The sequence below is a fragment of the Lepidochelys olivacea genome (assembly GCF_965140295.1).
Source record: "Lepidochelys olivacea isolate rLepOli2 genome assembly, chromosome: 17".
NCBI lineage: Eukaryota > Metazoa > Chordata > Testudines > Cheloniidae > Lepidochelys > Lepidochelys olivacea.
In genome coordinates, this window is record NC_140427.1 from 1167094 (window position 1) to 1186046 (window position 18953).

At 62.2% G+C, this 18953-nt stretch overlaps 2 protein-coding genes across 8 annotated transcripts; one reads left to right on the forward strand and one right to left on the reverse strand.

Annotated features, from left to right (window-relative positions):
• Window positions 1–25: 25 nt before the first annotated feature.
• Window positions 26–18075, forward strand: KIF12 (kinesin family member 12). Of its 7 annotated transcripts, none has more exons than XM_084651297.1 (16): window positions 26–2656; window positions 2938–3016; window positions 3102–3223; window positions 3435–3777; window positions 4080–4554; window positions 5090–5181; window positions 5636–5777; window positions 5951–6069; window positions 6336–6440; window positions 6841–6976; window positions 7174–7303; window positions 8958–9090; window positions 9469–9552; window positions 9626–9774; window positions 10035–10189; window positions 17323–18075. In XM_084651297.1, exons 1-16 carry the CDS (start codon window positions 2481–2483, stop codon window positions 17397–17399), a joined length of 2517 nt encoding a protein of 838 aa, XP_084507423.1. In that variant the 5' UTR covers window positions 26–2480; the 3' UTR covers window positions 17400–18075. The 7 variants fall into 7 exon arrangements, 6 of the variants coding, with proteins under 6 accessions (XP_084507423.1, XP_084507425.1, XP_084507427.1 ...); XM_084651299.1 differs by lacking the exon at window positions 17323–18075 and having other exon boundaries at window positions 4080–4214; window positions 4419–4554; window positions 10035–10438; XM_084651301.1 differs by lacking the exon at window positions 17323–18075 and having other exon boundaries at window positions 3702–3777; window positions 4080–4214; window positions 4419–4554; window positions 10035–10438.
• VTN (vitronectin) lies at window positions 10807–16255 on the reverse strand. Its single transcript, XM_084651304.1, has 8 exons — window positions 16113–16255; window positions 15433–15552; window positions 14656–14961; window positions 14071–14210; window positions 13387–13543; window positions 12545–12697; window positions 11433–11717; window positions 10807–11007 (listed from the first exon to the last, which is right to left on the reverse strand). The coding sequence occupies exons 1-8, from the start codon at window positions 16171–16173 to the stop codon at window positions 10910–10912; spliced, it is 1320 nt and encodes a 439-aa protein (XP_084507430.1). The 5' UTR covers window positions 16174–16255; the 3' UTR covers window positions 10807–10909.
• Window positions 18076–18953: the final 878 nt, after the last annotated feature.

Consider the following 18953-nt stretch of genomic DNA (forward strand, 5'->3'; position numbering starts at 1 on the left):
CCAGCCCAGCCCAGCCTCTCCCCACCCCATTGACGGGGCTGTCCTTGGGCTCCCTAGGTTGGGGCTGCTTTAGCCAGGTCAAGTGCCCTGGGCTGCCGCCTTGCCCTGCTGTCTCCCAGCCCTTCGGCCCCCAAGGGCACTGGGAGCTCAGGCCGCTTTGCACTGGTGCATTCCCTTCCTCCAGCGGGGTGAGCAGCCAGAGCCAGGCCCTGCCCCTGCCCGGTGGGGGGATGACCAGGGGTGGCCCAGGAGCTGAGGAAGGGAGGGCCCAGGCACCCAGCAGCAGCGCCTCCCTTCTGCGGAGCCCAGGGGTAACTACCTGTGGCCCCCCCTTCCCCGTGGAGACCTGGGTGGTTGCTGGTTCCAGGTTTGGAGTTTATAAGGCTAAGCTGCGCCCGGGGGGGGGGGGGGGGGGGGTGTCTCACAGCAATATGTGGCCCCAGGCAGAGTAGGGTTGGCTGTGGAGACACAGGCTGAATGCTGAGGACCAACCCAAATCCTGATTGTGAGCCTCCCTTTGCTCTGGGATGGCCCTTTGGTTCCTCACTGGTTTCTTGATGGCACCCACCAGGTGCCATCTAATTCCTTGTGGGGTGCTGGCAGAGCTGGCCCCAGTTCCCCACACAGGATATTTCTGCATAGGTCCACCCGTCAGCGTCTGCCCAGGGCCACGCTCCAGGCCAGCCCCCTCTGCACTCGTGGTCCAGGCTTCTCTGTGGGAAATCCTGCCCAGGCTGGCAGCCCACAGGGCAGGGTGCCCTGGGGAAAGTGGCTGTCAACCTCCCAGTCTGGCAAATGGCCAGTGGCACCAGCCTGAGAGGCTATCAATGCCTGAGAGGCTGCATGCAGCTGCCCATGGGCTCCTCTGTGGTGTGGTGGTTGGCTGCCCTGAAGGCCGTCGACCCATCTGCACCTGGACTGTTAAGCATGGAATTGCCTTGGCCTCACAGGGAGCCGCATGACCTGCAGCTGCTGGATTGTTTGGGGAATTGATTTCCCAGGGGAATAAATAGCAAGTGCTCCCCTTGCCAGGCTGCCAGCTGCAGGAGCAGTGCAGATGGGAGCAGACGCCTCTGTGCCATCCATGGCTAGCAGTGGAGTATGACACCAGAGTAGCCTCCCCCAGGGCCCTATGAATTGGGACTGAAAAGCTAACTCCAGCCCATGGGGGGAGGAGGGGCGCAGACGGGACTGGTCTCAGTTTGCCGCACCAATGGCTGGCGCTGGCCTGCTCACACGGGCAGTGGAAGCACTGTCTGCACCATAGCCCGGGCACGGCCAGCCCCTCCTGTGCCTTGGTCAGTTCCTGGTGCAGGGACAGAGGGGCTGGAAGGTGGATTCAGTGTGAATTAACCAAGCAGCCAGAGGAGCAGAAAGGGGAAGGGGAGAAGGAGGTCAATGGGGCCAAGGCTGCTGGTGGTAGGGCCTGCAGAGAAGGTGTGCAAATATGAGGGGCACGCCCACTCCAGCAGCAGGCAGAGAGACACCAGGCCCAGGGGGCCCAGGGTTTCAGGCCTGTTCCTCTCATCTGTGTGGGGAGGGCTCCACGGGACAGCGGCCGTGCTGCGGCAGGCAGGACGCAGCGCTGCCAATGTGCCGTGTGCAGGGCCCCTTGTGGCAGGGAGGGTCCAGCGAGTCATGGCCCCTTCCTGGCTGACACATAGTGGCCCTGCTGCTTGCCTGGCGGCTGCCCTGTGCCAGGCCCCAGCGTTGTGTTTCCTCCAGCCCCCATCGCCCGCTCAGCGAGGCTCCCGCTGTCATTGCTCCAATTGCAGCCACTCGCCTCTCCCTGCTGAGCGGGGCTCAGAGCTGGCTGGGGTCCTTCCCCCCTTCTCGCTGGGTACCCCTGAAAGAGGCTGGCTTTGGCCAGCTTCCAGCAGCAGGTGGAGTCAGACTCCAGCCCCCTTCTCCCTCTGGCCCCTCCTCAGGGAGCCTCCCCTGCAGCTGGCCACTTTCCAAGCCATGGGGGGAGGGTCTAGCTGAGCAGGTGAATATTTAACAGGGGAGCCACACTTGTTTTGCTCGGGCAGCTCTAGGCTGGTTGGGGGTGGTTCTGGCTGGAGAAGGGGGCCGTTGGGCAGCCGAAGAGCTGCAGATTTCATGCTGCAGAGGAGAGCTGTGGGATGGAGCCGGAGCTGGGCCAGGAGCCCAAGGTGGACGCAGGAGCCAAGCTGCTCCATCTAGCTGCTCAGTAAGCCAGAGAGTCATGGGAACTAGTGCGGAGGCCGCCCCATCTCTCGCGGGCCACCGAGGGACTAAGGGTGGTCAGTGCACCCAGTGCTGGTAGGGGGAAAGGACCACAGGTCCCTTCAGCCTAGGGGGGCCCCTGGAGTCTCCTATTCCTCCACACCTGGTGCAAGGGTTCCGTTCCCTCTGGCAGTGGAAGGGTTAACCACATACCTGGGCAGCTGCGTCTGGCACATCAGACCTCAGCATGCTGCAGCTGGTGAGGGGCTGCGGGGCGCTGGAGCCCAGAGAGAATGAGCCCAAAGCCTGAGCGGCTGCACGGCCCAGTGAGCCAGCCCCCGGCTCCCCCACAGCTCTTGGGGCTGCCAGAGTCCCTGCTCCCCACACTGGTTGTTTTCCCCAGGAGCCCAGCAGGCGAACAGGAGGATTCCATGGACAGGAAGGAAACATGTCTCCGGGTGGTGGTCAGGTGAGGGGGCAGGGACAGGCCTGGGGGAGCAGGGGGGGCACAGACCAGGGTTGGGACTGGGGGCGGTGGGGGTCACTCAGAGGATGTAGGTGCTACAAGAGGCTGAGCAGCAATCTGCCCACACAGCACAAGGGGCCCAGACGAGATTGTGGGTGAGGGAAGGGGTGGGGCCGAAGGAGGAGGGTGGCTGAGGGGTGCATGAGCTGAGGCTGGGTTTAGGGGCTGGCACCTGGGACCAGGAGGGTGCCCGCATGGTGCATGATGCCTCTCCCTTTGGCTAGGGTTCGGCCCCTGACCTGCCAGGAGCTCCGCAGAGGGGACCAGCATGTGGTGCACTGCCTTGGGGACAACACCATCTACGTGAGTGCCCCGCCCTGGAGAGGCCAAGCTGGGCACTGGCCTGTCTGGGCCCGATGCTGAGCCAGCTCTTCTCTCCCCGTGCCAGGTGAATGCGGCCGGGCAGGAGGCGGCCTTCAGGGCAAGTGCAGCGTTCGATGCAGGCACGTCCCAGGAAGGGCTGTTTGAAGGCAGCGGGATGAAGCGACTCATAGAGCTGGCAGCAAATGGGTGAGGCTGAGGCAACCCTGCGTGGAGAGCATGGTCCCCCCCACCCCCCCACCCATAATCCCCACCCAGCCATGCACATGCTCCCTCTCCCACAGCCCCCAATAGCCCCCAGCCGGGCGTGCACCTGCTCCCCCGCCCTTGCCTGTAACCCCAGCCAGCCACATGCCTGCCCCCATGCCTGCTCACCCCACTGTGGCCTCCTTCCCAGCAGCCAGCTGCAGCTTTCTGCCTCCACACGCCTCCGGGCACAAGCACCCAGCAGCACCCACTCCCCAGGAACCACCCGCAGCACCCTCCTCACACCAGCGCGCGCCCACAGCCGTGCACCCCTTCCCCTCCGCGTGATCTCAGCACCGCCTTGTGCCCAGCTGTCCGACCACAGTGCAGGTCTGCATTCCCTGGCTCCGCCACGAGGGGGCGCCTTGCACCCTCCCAGGAAGGGCGCAGGTGCTCAGCGGCTCTTTGCCCCCTCGCCCAGGTTCTCCTGCACTGCCTTTGCCTTCGGTCAAACAGGCTCTGGAAAGACCTACAGCTTGATGGGACCCTTAGCTCAGGTGAGAGACCCCCCTCGGGGGCAAACCCGCGGCGGTGCTGAGCAGGTACTTCAATCAATGCCTTGCTGCGCCCCCTGGATCATGAGCCCCCCCTCTCCCAGCAGGGGGCGCTGTGGGGAGCGGGGGAGGGCGTGGCTGTGGGGGGAGCTCCCCTCTACCCCAGGCCTGGCCTCTCCCAGCAGGGGGCGCTGTGGGGAGGGGGGAGGGCGCTGGCTGGGGGTGGTTCTCAGTTTCCTGCTGCAGGGGGTGGAAGCTCAGGGCACCCAGCCATTGGCCTTCTGAGACTTCTCCCCTCTCTGCAGAGCGAGGGCCAGCCGGTGACTCCCTACCTCATGGGGCTGATGCAAAGGGCCTTTGTGTGTCTCCTGGAGCAGACGCAATGCTACAGACCCGGCCTCGTGCTCAGTGCCTCCTATGTGGAGATACACAATGAACAGGTAGGGCCACCCCCATCACCCTGCCTGGATAAAAAGCTGCAGCACCTAGCACCCCCAGCCCAGGAGCAGGGCTGGCTGATGGGCACCAGACAGACCTGTCCCTGCCCCCCATTACCTCTCTGCCACAGCCCTTCCTGCTCACCCACGTCCTCCTGGCTTTCTGGGCTCCATTCCCACCTGCCCCGGCGCCTCTCCTCTGTCCAGGTGAGAGACCTGCTGAGCCCAGGGCCACCCAGGCCCCTGCCCGTGCGATGGAGCAAAACCAGGGGCTTCTACATCGAGAACCTGCTGACCGTGGAGTTTGGGAGCCTGGAGGCCATCATGGACCTGCTGCAGGAAGGTACCGCATGGGGCATCTCCAGTCTTGCAGGGCGCTGGGGAGGGGCAGAGGCGGGACCCCTGGTGAGTGGAGACCCCAGGGCTCTGCAGCCCATGGGCAATGAGCCCAGTGCCCAAGGGGCCCCCTGGAGGCCAGGTGGGAAGTGAATTCCCTTTTGCTGCTCCTGGTGATGGGGAGCTCACCACATCACTCCCATGAGCAGACCCTGGCACAGTCCCGCCCTCCCTGGTGCCGAAGCATCCCGCCTGCGCCAGGGCATCACTCTGGCCTAGGCCACCAGCTGTTTTCCAAGGCAGGACTGGCAGCCTGGGGGCCCAGGCAGCAGCCAGATGGGAGCAGCCCGTGCTGGCCTAGACCCTGCCGCTGAGGGAAGAGGCTCCATCCCTGTTCCTGGAGCTGCAGAGGGGCCCCCCATAAAGAGCTCAGGACCCTGGGACCGCAGGTTCTGCAGGAGAGTGAGGCCCGGGGTCAGGGGGGTCAGGGGCTGTTTAAGCTTTTTGCCTGGCTCTGACCTGCCTGCACCTCCCACTCCCAGGCACCCGACGGCGGCGGAGCGCTGCGCACGTGCTGAATGGGCACTCGAGCCGCAGCCACGCCCTGCTGACCATCCGCATCCACCGCAAGGCTGTGAGTCACTCACGTCCCCGCACGCGGGGCCTCGGGGGCCAGGGCACATCCCACCCTGCTCCCAGGGGCGCCAGCAGCTTGTGGGAGGGTCCTACGGGCACACAGGGAGGCAAGTGGGCACTGGCCTGAATGGCTTTGATTTGCTACTGCCCTGCCCACCCTGCAGGGGCAGCTCCAGGCAGAGGGGGCCCAATGGGGAGTTCTGGGGCAGACTCCATCATGGGGAGCCCTTGGAATATTTGGCAGCCAAAGCCCTTGCCCTTGTTCTGCTGCTGGGGGGCTGCTCTAGGCTGACGCCTTTGTGAGCCAGCCTGGTGCTTCTCCCTTCACTGGACTGGCTAGGGCCTGCACTGGAGACCCCAGGATTTCCAATGGTGGGGCGGGGGCTGGGAGTGTCCCTGAAGGCCCATGGAGCAGGACACCTGAGAGCTTCAGTCCCTCCCCTTCCCCGCAGCTAAGCCCAGACCCCAGCTCCTGCCAGCAAGGCGTGCTCTGCTTCGTGGACCTGGCCGGCAGCGAGAGGGTGAAGGACACCGGCTCAGCTGGGGAGCGCTTAGTGGAGGCCAGCAACATCAACCGCAGTCTCCTGGCTCTGGGTAAGGCCCCTGCAGCCAGGCCAGAGAGATGGGCCAGGCTGGCATGGCGACAGGGAGCGGGCACCCCCAGCTGGCTGCAGGCTCGGCTGGGCCTCCAGGCTTGTCTGTGTGCTCATCGTCTGGAGCAGCGTCACCTGAGAGCCCAGGCAAGTGACGGCCTGTCCTCCCCGCAGGGCACTGCATCTCTCTGCTGGTGGACCCCAGACGGAGGCGAAGTCACATCCCGTACAGGGACAGCAAGCTCACCCGGCTGCTGGCGGAGTCCCTGGGCGGATCTGGGATCACGCTCATGGTAGGAGCCTGGCCGCCCTCTGCATCTGGGGAAGGGCTGGGTGAGGGCCTGGAGCCGCGGCCCCACAGGTGCAGACCTGGGACAGGAGCAGGGGCCTGTCAAAATCACATTGCAAGGCTGTGGCCAAGCAAGGAATGGAACCCAGGAGTCTGGGATTCCAGTGCTGGAGCTGGCTAGCCTGGGGCCGGGGGGAGAGACTCACCAGAGCCCTCTCTGCTGAGGGCCCCACTGGGAGCTGCTCCTCAGCCTCGTCCCTTGTCCGGCAGGTTGCCTGCATCTCCCCCTCCTCGCGCTGCCTCCCGGAGACACTGCACACGCTGCGCTTTGCAAGCAGGGCCAAGAAGGTCACCACCAAGCCTGTGGCACACAGGGTAAGGCAGAGAGCTCTGAAAACAAGGAGGGGCACATGGGGTTAGACTCGGAGCCCAGTGTCCTGTCTCTGACAGCGGCCAATGCCAAGTGCTTCAGAGGGAACGAACAGAACAGGGCCATTGTCAAGTGATCCAGTCCCTGGCTCCAGTCCCAGCCTTTGGTGGTTTAGGGACACCCAGCGCATGGAGTTGTGTCCCTGCCCAGCCTGGCTGACAGGCGTTGATGGATCTAGGCTCCAGGAACTCCTCTCGTTCTGGTTTGGACCCAGTTATACTCTTGGCCTTCACAACATCCAAACATATGAGTTCACCGCACCCCCAGGGCAGGGCCCTTGTGGTCAGGGCCCCCTCCCTGATCTGTGGGGCCTCCCCTCTAAGCCTTGTGCCTTTGATTTCCCAGGTCTCCCGGGAGAAGCTGCTGCAAAGTTTGGAGCAAGAAATCCAGGCCCTGCGGGAGGAAAACCTCTCCCTGCGCCAGCAGCTGCGTCTGCCCAGGATACGGGGCGAAAGCCCAGCCACCCACACAACCCCTATCCGTGCGTGCTGCTGGGGGGTAGGGCTGGGGGTTAGAGGGACCCAGGGATGTTCTGGAGGACAGGAGTGGGGAGCCTGCAGAGGGGCACCAGGGGCTTGTGCATCAGAGATGTATGTGACCTGCCACCGCCCAGGCCCTGGCCCAAGTGCAGATGCAGCAGCTGGGCTCCAGTTGTCACCCATCTCCTCTTCCTTGCAGAGCTGCCCGAGTGCCAGGGAGAGAACTGTGCCCCCGGGCAGAGAGGGGCCCTAAGAAGAGCACCCGGCTCAGCCAGGCGCAGCCTCTCTGGCCTCCTACAGGACTTTGTGCTGGAGAACGAGCAGCTCAGGTAGCAGCAGGACGTTCCCCCTCCTGGGCTGACCCCTGGGAGACTCAGCTCCTGGCTGCGGGGGCCAGCCCCGGGCCTCCCTCGAGCCCTGACGTGCGGGTGAGCCCCGGGCATGGCCTGGTACCTGGCACTCAGGACAGCGGTCACTGGAAAAGCGATGCCCCCCTACGCACATGGGGTGGGCAGGGCCGAGCCGCGTGTTCCCTAGCCACCTCAAACCAGCCGCTACCCCACAGCACTGCGACTCTCCCAGGCAGCGAGGCCCTGCCCAGCTCCTCTCCGGCTGGGCTCAGGGAAGGGGCACCCCTGCCCCATTTCCCTAGGCAAGTGCCTTTCCCCTGGCCTGGGGGCAGCGAACGGCTGGGAGCCGCTACTCCGACCAGGTCCCAAGCCAGAGACGCCCCCGCCTCGGCCCAGGGGCTCACCCTCAGGCCAGGTGGCTGAGCTCTCCCCTGGCACGGACTCACCAGCAGCTTTACAACTCCCACCGCCCATCCCTGCCTCTTGCCGCAGAGGCTCCCTACCATGCCTGGCTCTCTGGGCGACTCCCAAGAACCACTGCCGACCCTTCCCCATGCCTGGAAGCGCCCCCAGCAGCCCGCGGCTGCCCCAGCTCAGTCACCCGACCGGGAAGGGGGCGCAGCTCAGCTGGGCCTGGAACCCCGAAAGGTCAGCACTGCTGGGCCAGGTGAATGAGCCAGATCTCGCTCCTCCCGGCCCTCACACCCGGCGAGGGGTTGCCCCAGCGCACTACCCAGAGGGCAAGGTGAGCAGGGCAGCGGTGGGCCCTGTCCATGCGCTGAGTCTGGCCTGGCACAGGGCAGGCTCCCTGCATGGGGGAGCCCTGCTACAGTCTGGGTGAATGGACAGGGTGGGGCCCAGCATCCACGGCTCACCGCACTCTCCCCTTCCCATTGTCCTGCTTGGCCAAGGAGGGAGCCAGTCCTGCCGACAAGCACCTGAGCCCTCCAGGGGCCGGTGGCAGGGCCTGAGAGCCCCGTGGGTGGGTAGGGCCCAGGCTGGAGACCTGGCTGGGTGGCAGCTTGCTGCGCTGCAGGGTGAGGAAACCCCTCATTAGCCAGGCCCTGAGCCGTGTGTGGGATGGGGAGGCATTTCTGAGTCACCTGGAGGACTGGGGGGGAGGGTCCGGGCTCTCAGTGCTGGGTGTGGGGGGGTGCTGAGCGTGCAGGGGACACCTGACGTGTGCTGGGTGCATGGGGGGGGCACTCAGCATGCGTTGGACATGCAGAGGGATGCTCGGGGTGAGGGGCTCTCTGCTGGGCATGGTAGAGCCGAGACCCGTCCCTGAGGCTAATGCTTGGGTTACTCATGGGCCACGGTCCCCAGGGCAGGTGCAGTCCCAGGCCTGGCAGAACAGCCGCGCCCGGGGAGCCCTTGCCGGAATTCCTGCTCCAGGCAGCTTCTCAGCCAACCGCTGGCCTCACCCGGTCCCTGGAGCTGCTGGCTGGGGGAGTGACCTGCCCATCAACATGGTGACCCCCCCCCAGCCCTCCTGAGTCCCACCCTGCCAGGTCTCTCCCCACCCCAGCTGGCTCTTTCCTTGCTGGGCACCGTAGCTGGGAGGGCCCAGTTCCTCAGGCATATTGGGATGCCTGGGACTGCCCCACTCCCACTTGTCTCATTTACGTTCCAGGCACCTGGAGCCCCCTCTGGCCTTCAGCAGCTGGGGCCACGACAGACGCTCCCCCGAAGCCACCCCTGGCTCCTGCACCATCCAGGCCCCAACCTGCCCCCGCCCTGTCCCCGGCGCAGCCCAGTGCGGCCACGTGAGTCTCCTTTTCCTGTCTGACTTGGCGCACGAGGCCCTGACCCCTCGTGTGTCCTGCATGCTGGCCTGTCAGCCCAGGGGAGCCACCGCCCCAGGGGAGCCACCGCCCCAGGGGAGCCACCGCCCCAGGGGAGCCACCGCCCCAGCGTCTGGGCTGGCTCTGGCTCTGCCTGGGGGAATCTGGCTGACAGGTGCTGTGGGGCCCAGCTCAGCACAAAGGGCAGAGAACGGATGGGCCATGGGGCCTGAACTCCAGCCTCCACCCTGGCCCTGGAGCCCCAAGCCGTGCGCGGAGCTACGCCCCAGCACACTGAGGGTGCTGTGCCGGCCGGACGCCTGAGACACGTCCCCTCCCGTGCTCTTCTTCCTCTTGCAGACGCCGGCTCCTGTCCACACCTGCCGCTGCCCCTGCTGCTGTGCTGTCCGGCCAGCCCACGCCACCCCCTGCCGGCGCTCCCAGGTACGGGCCACCCCCTGCAAGGCTGGCTGGGAACAGGAAGCTTTCAGCCTAAGGGCTCTGCTTGTCCTTCCAGCTGCTGAGGGAGCTGCCCCCATGGGAGGTGCTCGCTGCCGAGAGCAGTTCCAGGTTCCAGGGGGTTGGGCAGGGCAGTGCGTGGGAGGACCCGGCTCCGCTCTGGCCCCAGCAGCACCCTGTGGCTCCCTGGCTACTCCGTGGGAAAAGGTGAGAGTCAGCAGCCTGGGCCCAGGAGCGAGTCCCCCAAGACAGGGCAGGGGCTCAGGGCACAGCGGGAGGTGACCCAGGGAGAGGGTGGGAGGCCGTAAGGTGGGGCGGCCGTGGCCAGATTTGATGTGGGCCCCAGACTCACTGCACATGCAGCTGCCTCTAAGCTGCAGGAGCTGGCAGGTTAGTGGCCTCCTGTGCTCCATCTGGGCCACCAGCCCTGGCCCCAGCCCTCAGCACAGGCCTCGCTTTCACTGCAGGGGCCTGCGCCGAAGGAAGAGCTCCACTGTCTTGTGTCTGCTCCTGGGAGACACCCGGCAGCAGGGCCCTGAGCCTCCCCCCGGCCTGGAGGGGCAGGTCGCACCGTCGGCCCCGCCCCTGCCAGGGCAGCCAGACAGCAGCGCAGGGCGCCAAGGTAAGCAGCTGAGGTTTCCCTACTGGATCTCTGGCCACGCGGGCTGGAGGGGTCAGAACTGGGGTGACCAGCGGGGGCTCTCGACCGTGCAGATACTGTGAGCCTGGGACGGGAGAAGCCTTTCCCAGCATGGTTTGCACAAAGGGAAATGTGGGGCAGAGGCTCCCTGGAAGCCATGTCTCCATGGAGCTGAATCGGCGGGGGGAGGGAGGAGCTCCTTAGCTTTGGGGCCCATCCCAGAATCGTGTCCCTTCTCCCAGCTCCAGCTCCCTGACACCCGCTGCAGCCAGAGGGGAGCGGGGCTGAGCCCAGGGCGGGGGGCACGAATCGCTCCTGTCCTGTGCGGCCAGCAGCAGGCGCTGACCTGAGCTGCGGCTGGGGGAGGCGCTGGACTCCATCGCTACTGCCTGCGGAACCAGGGACGCCCGGGACTGACCCCGCACGTGCCCCACGCCAAGGGACCAAGTGATCTATTAACCCTCCCAGTGCCGTGATGGAGCACCCCATGGCCTGGTCCCCTGCAGGCTGCGGGGAGGCAGGCGGGGCCTTGCCGGGGCGTGGCACGCACAGCCCTGCCCACGAAGCTCCCCCTGCCCCAGACAGACGTGGTCCAGGGCCAACACAGAGCTCCCTGTTTATTTGGCTTTCGCGAAAGACCCAGCTGCTGTGGATATGGCGGGACGGTGGTGGCCCATCCCCGCGGGGGCGCTCCTCTCCCGCTCAGGGGCAGCCCAGCCAGTACTGAGCGATGGGGCGTGGGTAGCGAGGGCGCACAAAGTCCACACGCTTACTGCGCAGGTTGAGGCGATAGTACTTGTCTGCGGGAGAGAAGGGCGTGACCGTCAGTCCCCGGGGAACAGGGCCCAGGGCTCCGCTCACCCACCCTCAGCCACAGCTCCGGGCAGCAGGAGCTGAATGGGCCCTGCTGGCCTCCCCGAGCATCCCCCAAGCATAGGGACAACCCTGCTCAAGGCTTTGGCCAGAGTCCAGGCTCCACCAGGGCAGCCTGACTCCCCGTGCCCAGGCCCAGCCTGCTCCGGCTCTCCTCCCCGCCATGCGGCGCCTCTCCACGTCAGCCCCATCGCTCATGGTCAGGCCAGGCAGAACTGCAGGGCCCTGGGAGAAGGTGGTCATAAGGGGGCTGTGGGGGCCACATTGCAAAGCTGAAGCCAAGCCCTGCTGGGGGGCTAGGTCAGGTCAGCTGTGAGAGCAGCTGGGGTGAGCTGATGGCACTGGGACCCACCTGCCACGAAGAAGTAGACGCTCTGGATGGGCTGGCACCGGGAGCCCCCTGGCAGCCAGTCAAGGTCCATGTCCAAGGAGTCGGACTCATCCTGCAGCCAGTCCCAGACGGTGTGAGCTGCCGGCCGCCGGCTCCTGTACCTCTTGCGGTGTCGGCGGGATTTCCTCCTTCGAGCCCAGCTGCTAGCCCTCGAGGAGACGTAGATCCTGCCGGCCATGGCAGCATCCAGGTGGCTTGGCACCCCCCTCCAGTCTCTGCTGATGTACCGTGGTCCACTGGCCCCACCTGGCAGAACAGCACAGGGTGGGTATGAGGACTGGCTGGCTGCATCGCTGCCGAGGGTGCGGTGTCCCATCCGCAGGCAGAGGCTCACCCAGTGGGGAGGCAGCCCCGACCGACTGCAGGCAGCATCAGGGAGTGGGGTCCCCAGGGCCTCCAGAAGAGGGAAGGAAAGAAGCTGGCACAGGGGAGCAGAGCCGCCCCAATCCCCATGACAGGGCAAGGAGCAGGCTGGGAGGAGAGATGTGATGGCAGGACCCAGCCTGCCACAAGGGGGCCTGGAGCCTAGCCATGTTTCCCTCCTCCCCAGCTTTCTGTTCACCTTCACAGCCCGGCAGCATTGGCTCCAGTTAAAACAGACAGCACCTGGTACCTGATTCTGTCCTGGTATGTTGGGGGGCAGGGGGTGCCACGCCTGTATGGGGGGGAGCAGCGGGTGCAGTGTGCATGGTGCAGGCTGGGGACATGGGTTGTGGTGTGCAGGTGTTTTGGGGCTGGGGGGATGCAGCGGGGGGGCTGCGCTCTGCATGCAGCTGGGTGCTATCACTCCCTTCCAGGCTCCCAAGGCCCTTGGGCCTGTGAATCTGGCCTCTTGCATGCATTGGTCCCACTGAGGAGCACTGGGGTCTAACGTTCTCCAGAGCCGGATTAGGGGCCCTTAAACTGCCTGTCCTCTTTAGCGCCTGACCTCCCAACCTGCATCACTTCCTCTCTGAATGGCCCTGACTCCAAAGCCCCTAGCAACTCCCATGGCCTCTGGCTCCCCCCAGCCCACTGACTTCAGTGAGCTGCTTGGCCCAATCCCATAACCTGGGCCGTTCCTCCCCACTTACTGCGCATAGAGCCCCCAAAGAGCAGTTGGAAGAAGTCCTCCCAGCTGTCGCCCTGCATGAGTGTGTAGTGGTCGAACACCAGTGATGGGGAGGACACCTCGCAGTCCTGCCGGCTGGGCTGTTTGGCAAAGTCATATGCCCAGTAATGCTTGTCTGGAAACGAGACATGGAGCCTGTCAGGCTGGAGAGATGCCATCCTGCTGGACGGGGCTGGGGCCCAAGGCACAGGCTCCTCACCCTGCTGGCTAGAGCAGGGCAGGGCATCCCCCAGCACTGGGACGGGCTGGCAGTACAAGGCAGCTCCACGCAGCAGCCCAGGGGCTCGGCAGCCTTCATAGCGTAGCCAGGCTGATCGTTTGTTACCCGTCTTGGCATGCTAGAAACACTCCAGGCGCTGGAGGCAGGTTTGCGGCGAGAGGCCTGGCTTTCCTTTCAATACAATACAGCTGGGTGCCATGACCGAGTGCAGCGAGCAGCCCAGACACCCCCTAGCTACGGGCAAAACCATGTTTATTAGTGTCTAAACCCCCCATTTCTAGCCACTCTCCTGAATGCCTGGAGCTGGCAGTGCCAACTTCACCCGCTGCCTGGGTACGCAGTCAAGGGCCCTGCAGCTGCTGGGCCCTGTGCCCTCTGGCTGAGCAGCCGGGCAGGGACTGCCCAGCGCTCTCAGACAGCATGGCTGCGGAGACCAGCAGGCGCGTGGGCAATGGGCTGCAGTGAGCTGAGGCTCAGCACCAGCTGAGGGCACTGCCTGGGTGTGGGGACCATGCCCCAGGGGCACTGTGGGGGGGCACAGCTGGGAGGGGTACTTGGGCCAGCTGGGAAAGAAGCTCATTTACCTTTAAAGAAATAAACCCTCTCCTGGCCATGGTAGCTGTGCGCAGGGAGGGCGAAGGCTGCGTCGATGTCATCAGGGATGTCCTGGAAGCCGTCGGAGATATTGCGGGGGTAGTCGGGGTCCAGGGCACCATCATCGAAGCGCCAATACTGACTGCCCTTGGGAGACAGCCACAAGGCAAGGTCAGCTGGGGGCGCTGCTGCTGGGCAGAGCCTGCCGGGGGCCCAGGCAGCACGTCCCTCCCCAGAGAGCAGGATTCAAGAGCCACAGAACCTGCGGGCCATGAACCCACAACCCTGAGCCTGCAGCAAAGCGTCCGCCCCCGTTAGCGCTCTCCCCGCTGCCAGGTAGGACACTGGCCTGGCCATGCCCCGAGACACCAATGGGCTGCCTGGCGCACGCCCACGGACTCTTGGCAAACTCCTCTGTCACTGTCCCACCTTTGGCCGGGGACATCAGCTGCGTGCCTGGCCTGTCAGCTCTGCCGCCCTCCTGCAAAGGGGAACAGGCCAGGGGGACGAGGCCTCGCTGCTCATCGGTGTGGCAGCCTGAGAGAGGGGCTTCCCAGAGGAGCCGGCTGCGGCGAGCTGGGCCGGCCCGGTGGTGTAACGGACACCACAACGGCGAGTGGCGCACACGAGTTAGGCATAGGCAGGACTAGTCCAATCCCTGCTCGCAGACCCACCTGGAAAATGTAGGTCTTGCCCTGACAGTTAATGCGTGTGAAGGCGGCATCGATGGGCCCCTCGATGCCCCAGACATCACGGATGAGCTTGGGGTAGCCGGGCCTCACGCTTTTCTCGTCCAGTTCGTAGACGTATTTCCCTGAGCGAGAAGGGAGACAGGAGCTGTGAGCCCCCCGCTCCCCAAAAGTCCCCCCCGCTTTGTTTCCAGTCGTGTCTTCCTGCCCCGAATGCACACAGTCTGGAAGGCTGGCTATCTGCCGGGAGGTTCCGCTCCATGCCGGAGCCGCTGACCATGCCGACAGCCCTGGCAAAGCAAGCGACCCAGGGCCCTCCCTGCCGGGCAGCTCAGTTCTGCCTGCGTGGGGGACTCAGGCTGCCAAGAGCCCAGCAAGGGCCAGCTGTGCCGGTGGGCTTGATGGCGTGGACGTCTCTGGGAACTGGGCTGAGACCCACCTTCCCCCACTAAGCATCTGGCCAATGGGAGTGACGCGCGATGGAAGCGAGTCCGTGCCCTGGAGGGGGAAGCCTGTGCAGCCCTTTCCCATGCTCTGAGCCGGCCCCCGCCCAGCGCCCACGGGCAGCACCTCGGAACGCGTAGAGAGAACCGTTCTTCAGGTCCGTGAACGCATCAAAGGGCTTCCCGCTGCACAGCTCCTCCTCCTCCTCCTCCTCCTCCTGCTGCAGCTCTTCCCGCCCAGTGGGCACCAGCAGGGGGGCACCACTGCCTGGCACCGTGACCGAATCCGCAGCGGCAGCAGTGACTGGGTCTGGAGATGTGGTTGGGGGGTCAGTCGCTGTGTCGAGGACCTCTGTGGTTTCACCCAGGGTAGCGCTGGTGCTGTAGTCCATGTAGTCGTCCTCGGGGAACGCAAACATGTCCCCGCGGGTCACTGCGCACAGGGCACGAGAGAGGCTCAGCACGACCCCGTCAGCAGCCGGGAGCCCAGAGGACGCTGCAGCCCTGACTCTGTGCTGGGGCTCTTACTGGCTGGGCCAGAGGTGATGTGCCGCCAGAAGAACGTTCCCATGCAGCATGGGAAGAAGGGTCCCTCCTGCACTCCTCATCCCCTGAATCAGTCTCTAGCCCCCCAGACTCCCTGCCCCTTGGAAATCACAAGGGCCCCTCAGTGAAGGGGGCTCAACATCAGCCTGCCTCCTAATGGAACATCCCGCTGACCAAAGCAGCTGCGGAAAGGGGCAATGCTGCCTGGGCACTGACCCGGGACACATTGCCACGTGCAAATCTGGCTCTTTGTGCAGCCTGGCGCCCTTCCAGCTAGCAGCCAGCCAATGGGGCCTTGCTTGTGAGTGCTCCCTGGTGAGGGGAAAGGGCCCTGGGGGCCACCAGGGGGGGCAGGTACCTTTCAGCTTGCAGGTGCTGGCGTAGTCACTGCAGCAGCTCCCATAGTACATGCAGAGGGCATCACACTGGCACTTCCTCTGGGCATTGAAACCATCCTCGCAGTGGCCCACACAAGACTCTGAAACAGCCAGCTGGGAAGTAACCACAGCACCCCCGCCCTGGCCCAGGGAATGAGCCACGGCCCCTGGGGTGGCCAGCAGCTCCCCACACCAGCCACACTGCTAGCGATGACGGGCAGCTGCATTTCTGTAGCAGATTTCACCCCTCCCTGCTGCACCTCTCCCTCCCCCCAGGACTTGCTGAAGTTGAGGGTGTCTGGCTGCTCGCCCCCCTGCTGTGGGGTGTATGATGTGTGACTAATGCTGCAATACAGGAGACTCATACAGGCGATCTGCCTGTGGGGAGAGGTCAGCAGTGTCTGGCTGATCCTTTAAAGATCCTGTCCACAGAACAGGCTGCCTGGCAGCCCCGGCCAGAAGCCCAGCAGGCTCCTGGGGAATTTGGCTGCTGCTTTCTCCTGGGCTCCTTGGCCAGTTGGAGGCCTCAATAGCCCTAGGACTCAGTAGCCCAACAGACCCATTTGCTCTCTCCCAAAAGCTAGCTGCAAGCAGGAGCTAGGGAACACTTTGAATTGGACTGTCCAGCAGGGAGCCCAGCCAAGGGAGAGCAGAGACTTACCTTCAACTGCAGAAGCCCCACAGAGCAAACCCAGCATCAGAGCTGGGACCAGCAGCCTCATGGCGCGTGGCTTGTCTGACTGCTCCAACTGCTGCTGGAGCTGGGCTGCAGCCTCCTGTCCCAGGAACTCACTGTTTGCTTAGCCTGCCCCTCTCCAGGGAGAAAACAAACAGTCAGAAGGTCAAAAAAGCACAAGAGCAAGAGGTGACTGACGCCCCCTGGCCTCTCCCCAGCAGGCCTGGAAGGGGTCTGAAGGCTTTTGCACAGTACCTGCTGGGACCCTGCTCGGGGGGCTGACTCTCTATCGCAGGGCTAAACAAAACCCGTGCACACCAAGCTGAAGGCAGTGCCAATCTTGCTAGCTAGAGCCAGGTTTGAAACCCACTGGCTGGCGTGGGCTGGGGAGTCTTTTCCCAACACCTCGGCAGCCCCACAATAAGGAGCTGGCTAGCGGGCAGGAGATGAGAGGCCTTTTCAGACAATCATAGTTTAAGGCCAGAAAGGACCACCAGACCATCACTGGGGCACCAGCTCCACCCAGCACCGCATCCTAAACCCAACAACCGAGACCAAGTCCAGCCTACAGGAGATGGGAGTTAAAACACTGTTCGAGGGGCCAGTCAATGTTACCAACTCACCAGTCACGCATGTGCCTGGCAATATCAAAACCCAGCTCCTGTGGTGAAGGTTACGGGAGAATCTCAGCTTCTGTTTTATAGCCAGTAACTTTCTAGCCCTCACTTTTGCAGAAAAAAGTTTGAAAATCATAGACTCATAGGACTGGAAGGGACCTCGAGAGGTCATCCAGTCCAAACCCCTGTATTCATGGCAGGACTAAGTATTATCTAGACCATCCCTGCCCCGTGTTTGTCTAACCTGCTCTTAAAAATCTCCAATGATGGAGATTCCACAACCTCCCTGGGCAGTTTATTCTAATGCGTAACCACCCTAACTATTAAGAAGTTTTTCCTAATGTCCAACCTAAACCTCCCTTGCTACAATTTAAGCCCATTGCTTCTTGTCCTATCCTCAGAGGTTAAGAAAATTTTTTTTTCTCCCTCCTCCTTGTAACAACCTTTTACATACTTGAAAACTGTTCTCATGTCCCCTCTCAGTCTTCTCTTCTCCAGACTAAACAAACCCATTTTTTTCAATCTTCCCTCATAGGTCATGTTTCTAGACCTTTAATCATTTTTGTCGCTCTTCTCAGGATTCTCTCCAAATTGTCTACATCTTTCCTGCAATGTGGCACCCAGAACTAGACACAATACTCCAGTTGAGGCCTAATCAGCGCAGAGTGGAACGGAAGAATTACTTCTCGTGCCTTGCTTTCAGCACTCCTGCTAATACATCCCAGAATGATGTTCACTTTTTTGCAACTGGGTTACACTGTTGACTCATATTTAGCTTGTGGTTCACTATGACCCCCCAGATCCCTTTCTGCAGTACTCCATCCTAGGCAGTCATTTCCCATTTTGTATGTGTGCAACTGATTGTTCCTTCCTAAGTGGAGTACTTTGCATTTGTCCTTATTGAATTTCATCCTCTTTATTGCAGACCATTTCTCCAGTTTGTCCAGATCATTTTGAATTTTAATCCTATCCTCCAAAGCACTTGCAACCCCTCCCAGCTCGGCTTTGTCCACAAACTGTACTCTCTATGCCATTATCTAAATCATTGATGAAGATATTGAACAGAACTGGACCCAGAACCAGTCCCTGTGGGACCCCACTCATTATGCCCTTCCAGCATGACTGTGAACCACTGATAACTACTCTCTGGGAACAATTTTCCAACCAGTTATGCACCCACCTTATAGTAGCTCCATCTAGGTTGTATTTCCTTAGTTTGTTTATGAGAAGGTCATGCAAGACAGCTTTCTCTGACAGGGTAACAAGCCTTGTGGATAGCGGGGAAGTGGTAGACGTGGTATATCTTGACTTTAGTAAAACTTTTGATACTATCAGGTTGGTTTGATGTGATTTGTTTTTGACAACTCCATGCTGACTGTTACTTATCACCTTATTATCTTCTAGATGTTTGCAAATTGATTGCCTAATTATTTGTTCCATTATTATTCTGGGTACAGAAGTTAAGCTGACTGGTCTGTAATTCCCTGGGTTGTTCTTATTTCCCTTTTTATAGATGGGCACTATATTTGCCCTTTTCCAGTCTTCTGGAATCTCTCCTGTCTTCCATAACTTTTCAAAGATACTTGCTAATGGCTCAGATATCTCCTCAGTCAAATCCCTGAGTATTCTAGGATGCATTTCATAGAATCATAGAATCATAGAATATCAGGGTTGGAAGGGACCCCAGAAGGTCATCTAGTCCAACCCCCTGCTCAAAGCAGGACCAATTCCCAGTTAAATCATCCCAGCCAGGGCTTTGTCAAGCCTGACCTTAAAAACCTCTAAGGAAGGAGATTCTACCACCTCCCTAGGTAACGCATTCCAGTGTTTCACCACCCTCTTAGTGAAAAAGTTTTTCCTAATATCCAATCTAAACCTCCCCCACTGCAACTTGAGACCATTACTCCTCGTTCTGTCATCTGCTACCATTGAGAACAGTCTAGAGCCATCCTCTTTGGAACCCCCTTTCAGGTAGTTGAAAGCAGCTATCAAATCCCCCCTCATTCTTCTCTTCTGCAGGCTAAACAATCCCAGCTCCCTCAGCCTCTCCTCATAACTCATGTGTTCCAGTCCCCTAATCATTTTTGTTGCCCTTCGCTGGACTCTCTCCAATTTATCCACATCCTTCTTGAAGTGTGGGGCCCAAAACTGGACACAGTACTCCAGATGAGGCCTCACCAATGTCGAATAGAGGGGAACGATCACGTCC

Bases quoted from the DNA above. Each gene is read 5' to 3' on its own strand.
- KIF12 (XM_084651296.1), top strand. From the start codon at position 2,481: ATGAGCCCAAAGCCTGAGCGGCTGCACGGCCCAGTGAGCCAGCCCCCG. The intron at 3,017-3,101 runs GTGAGTGCCCCG...TCCCCGTGCCAG, and splicing joins TTGGGGACAACACCATCTAC to GTGAATGCGGCCGGGCAGGA. The intron at 3,778-4,079 runs GTGAGAGACCCC...CCCTCTCTGCAG, and splicing joins TGATGGGACCCTTAGCTCAG to AGCGAGGGCCAGCCGGTGAC.
- VTN (XM_084651304.1), bottom strand. From the start codon at position 16,173: ATGAGGCTGCTGGTCCCAGCTCTGATGCTGGGTTTGCTCTGTGGGGCT. The intron at 15,553-16,112 runs GTAAGTCTCTGC...TGGCTGTTTCAG, and splicing joins TGGGGCTTCTGCAGTTGAAG to AGTCTTGTGTGGGCCACTGC. The intron at 12,698-13,386 runs GTAAATGAGCTT...TCTCGTTTCCAG, and splicing joins GAGGGTTTATTTCTTTAAAG to ACAAGCATTACTGGGCATAT.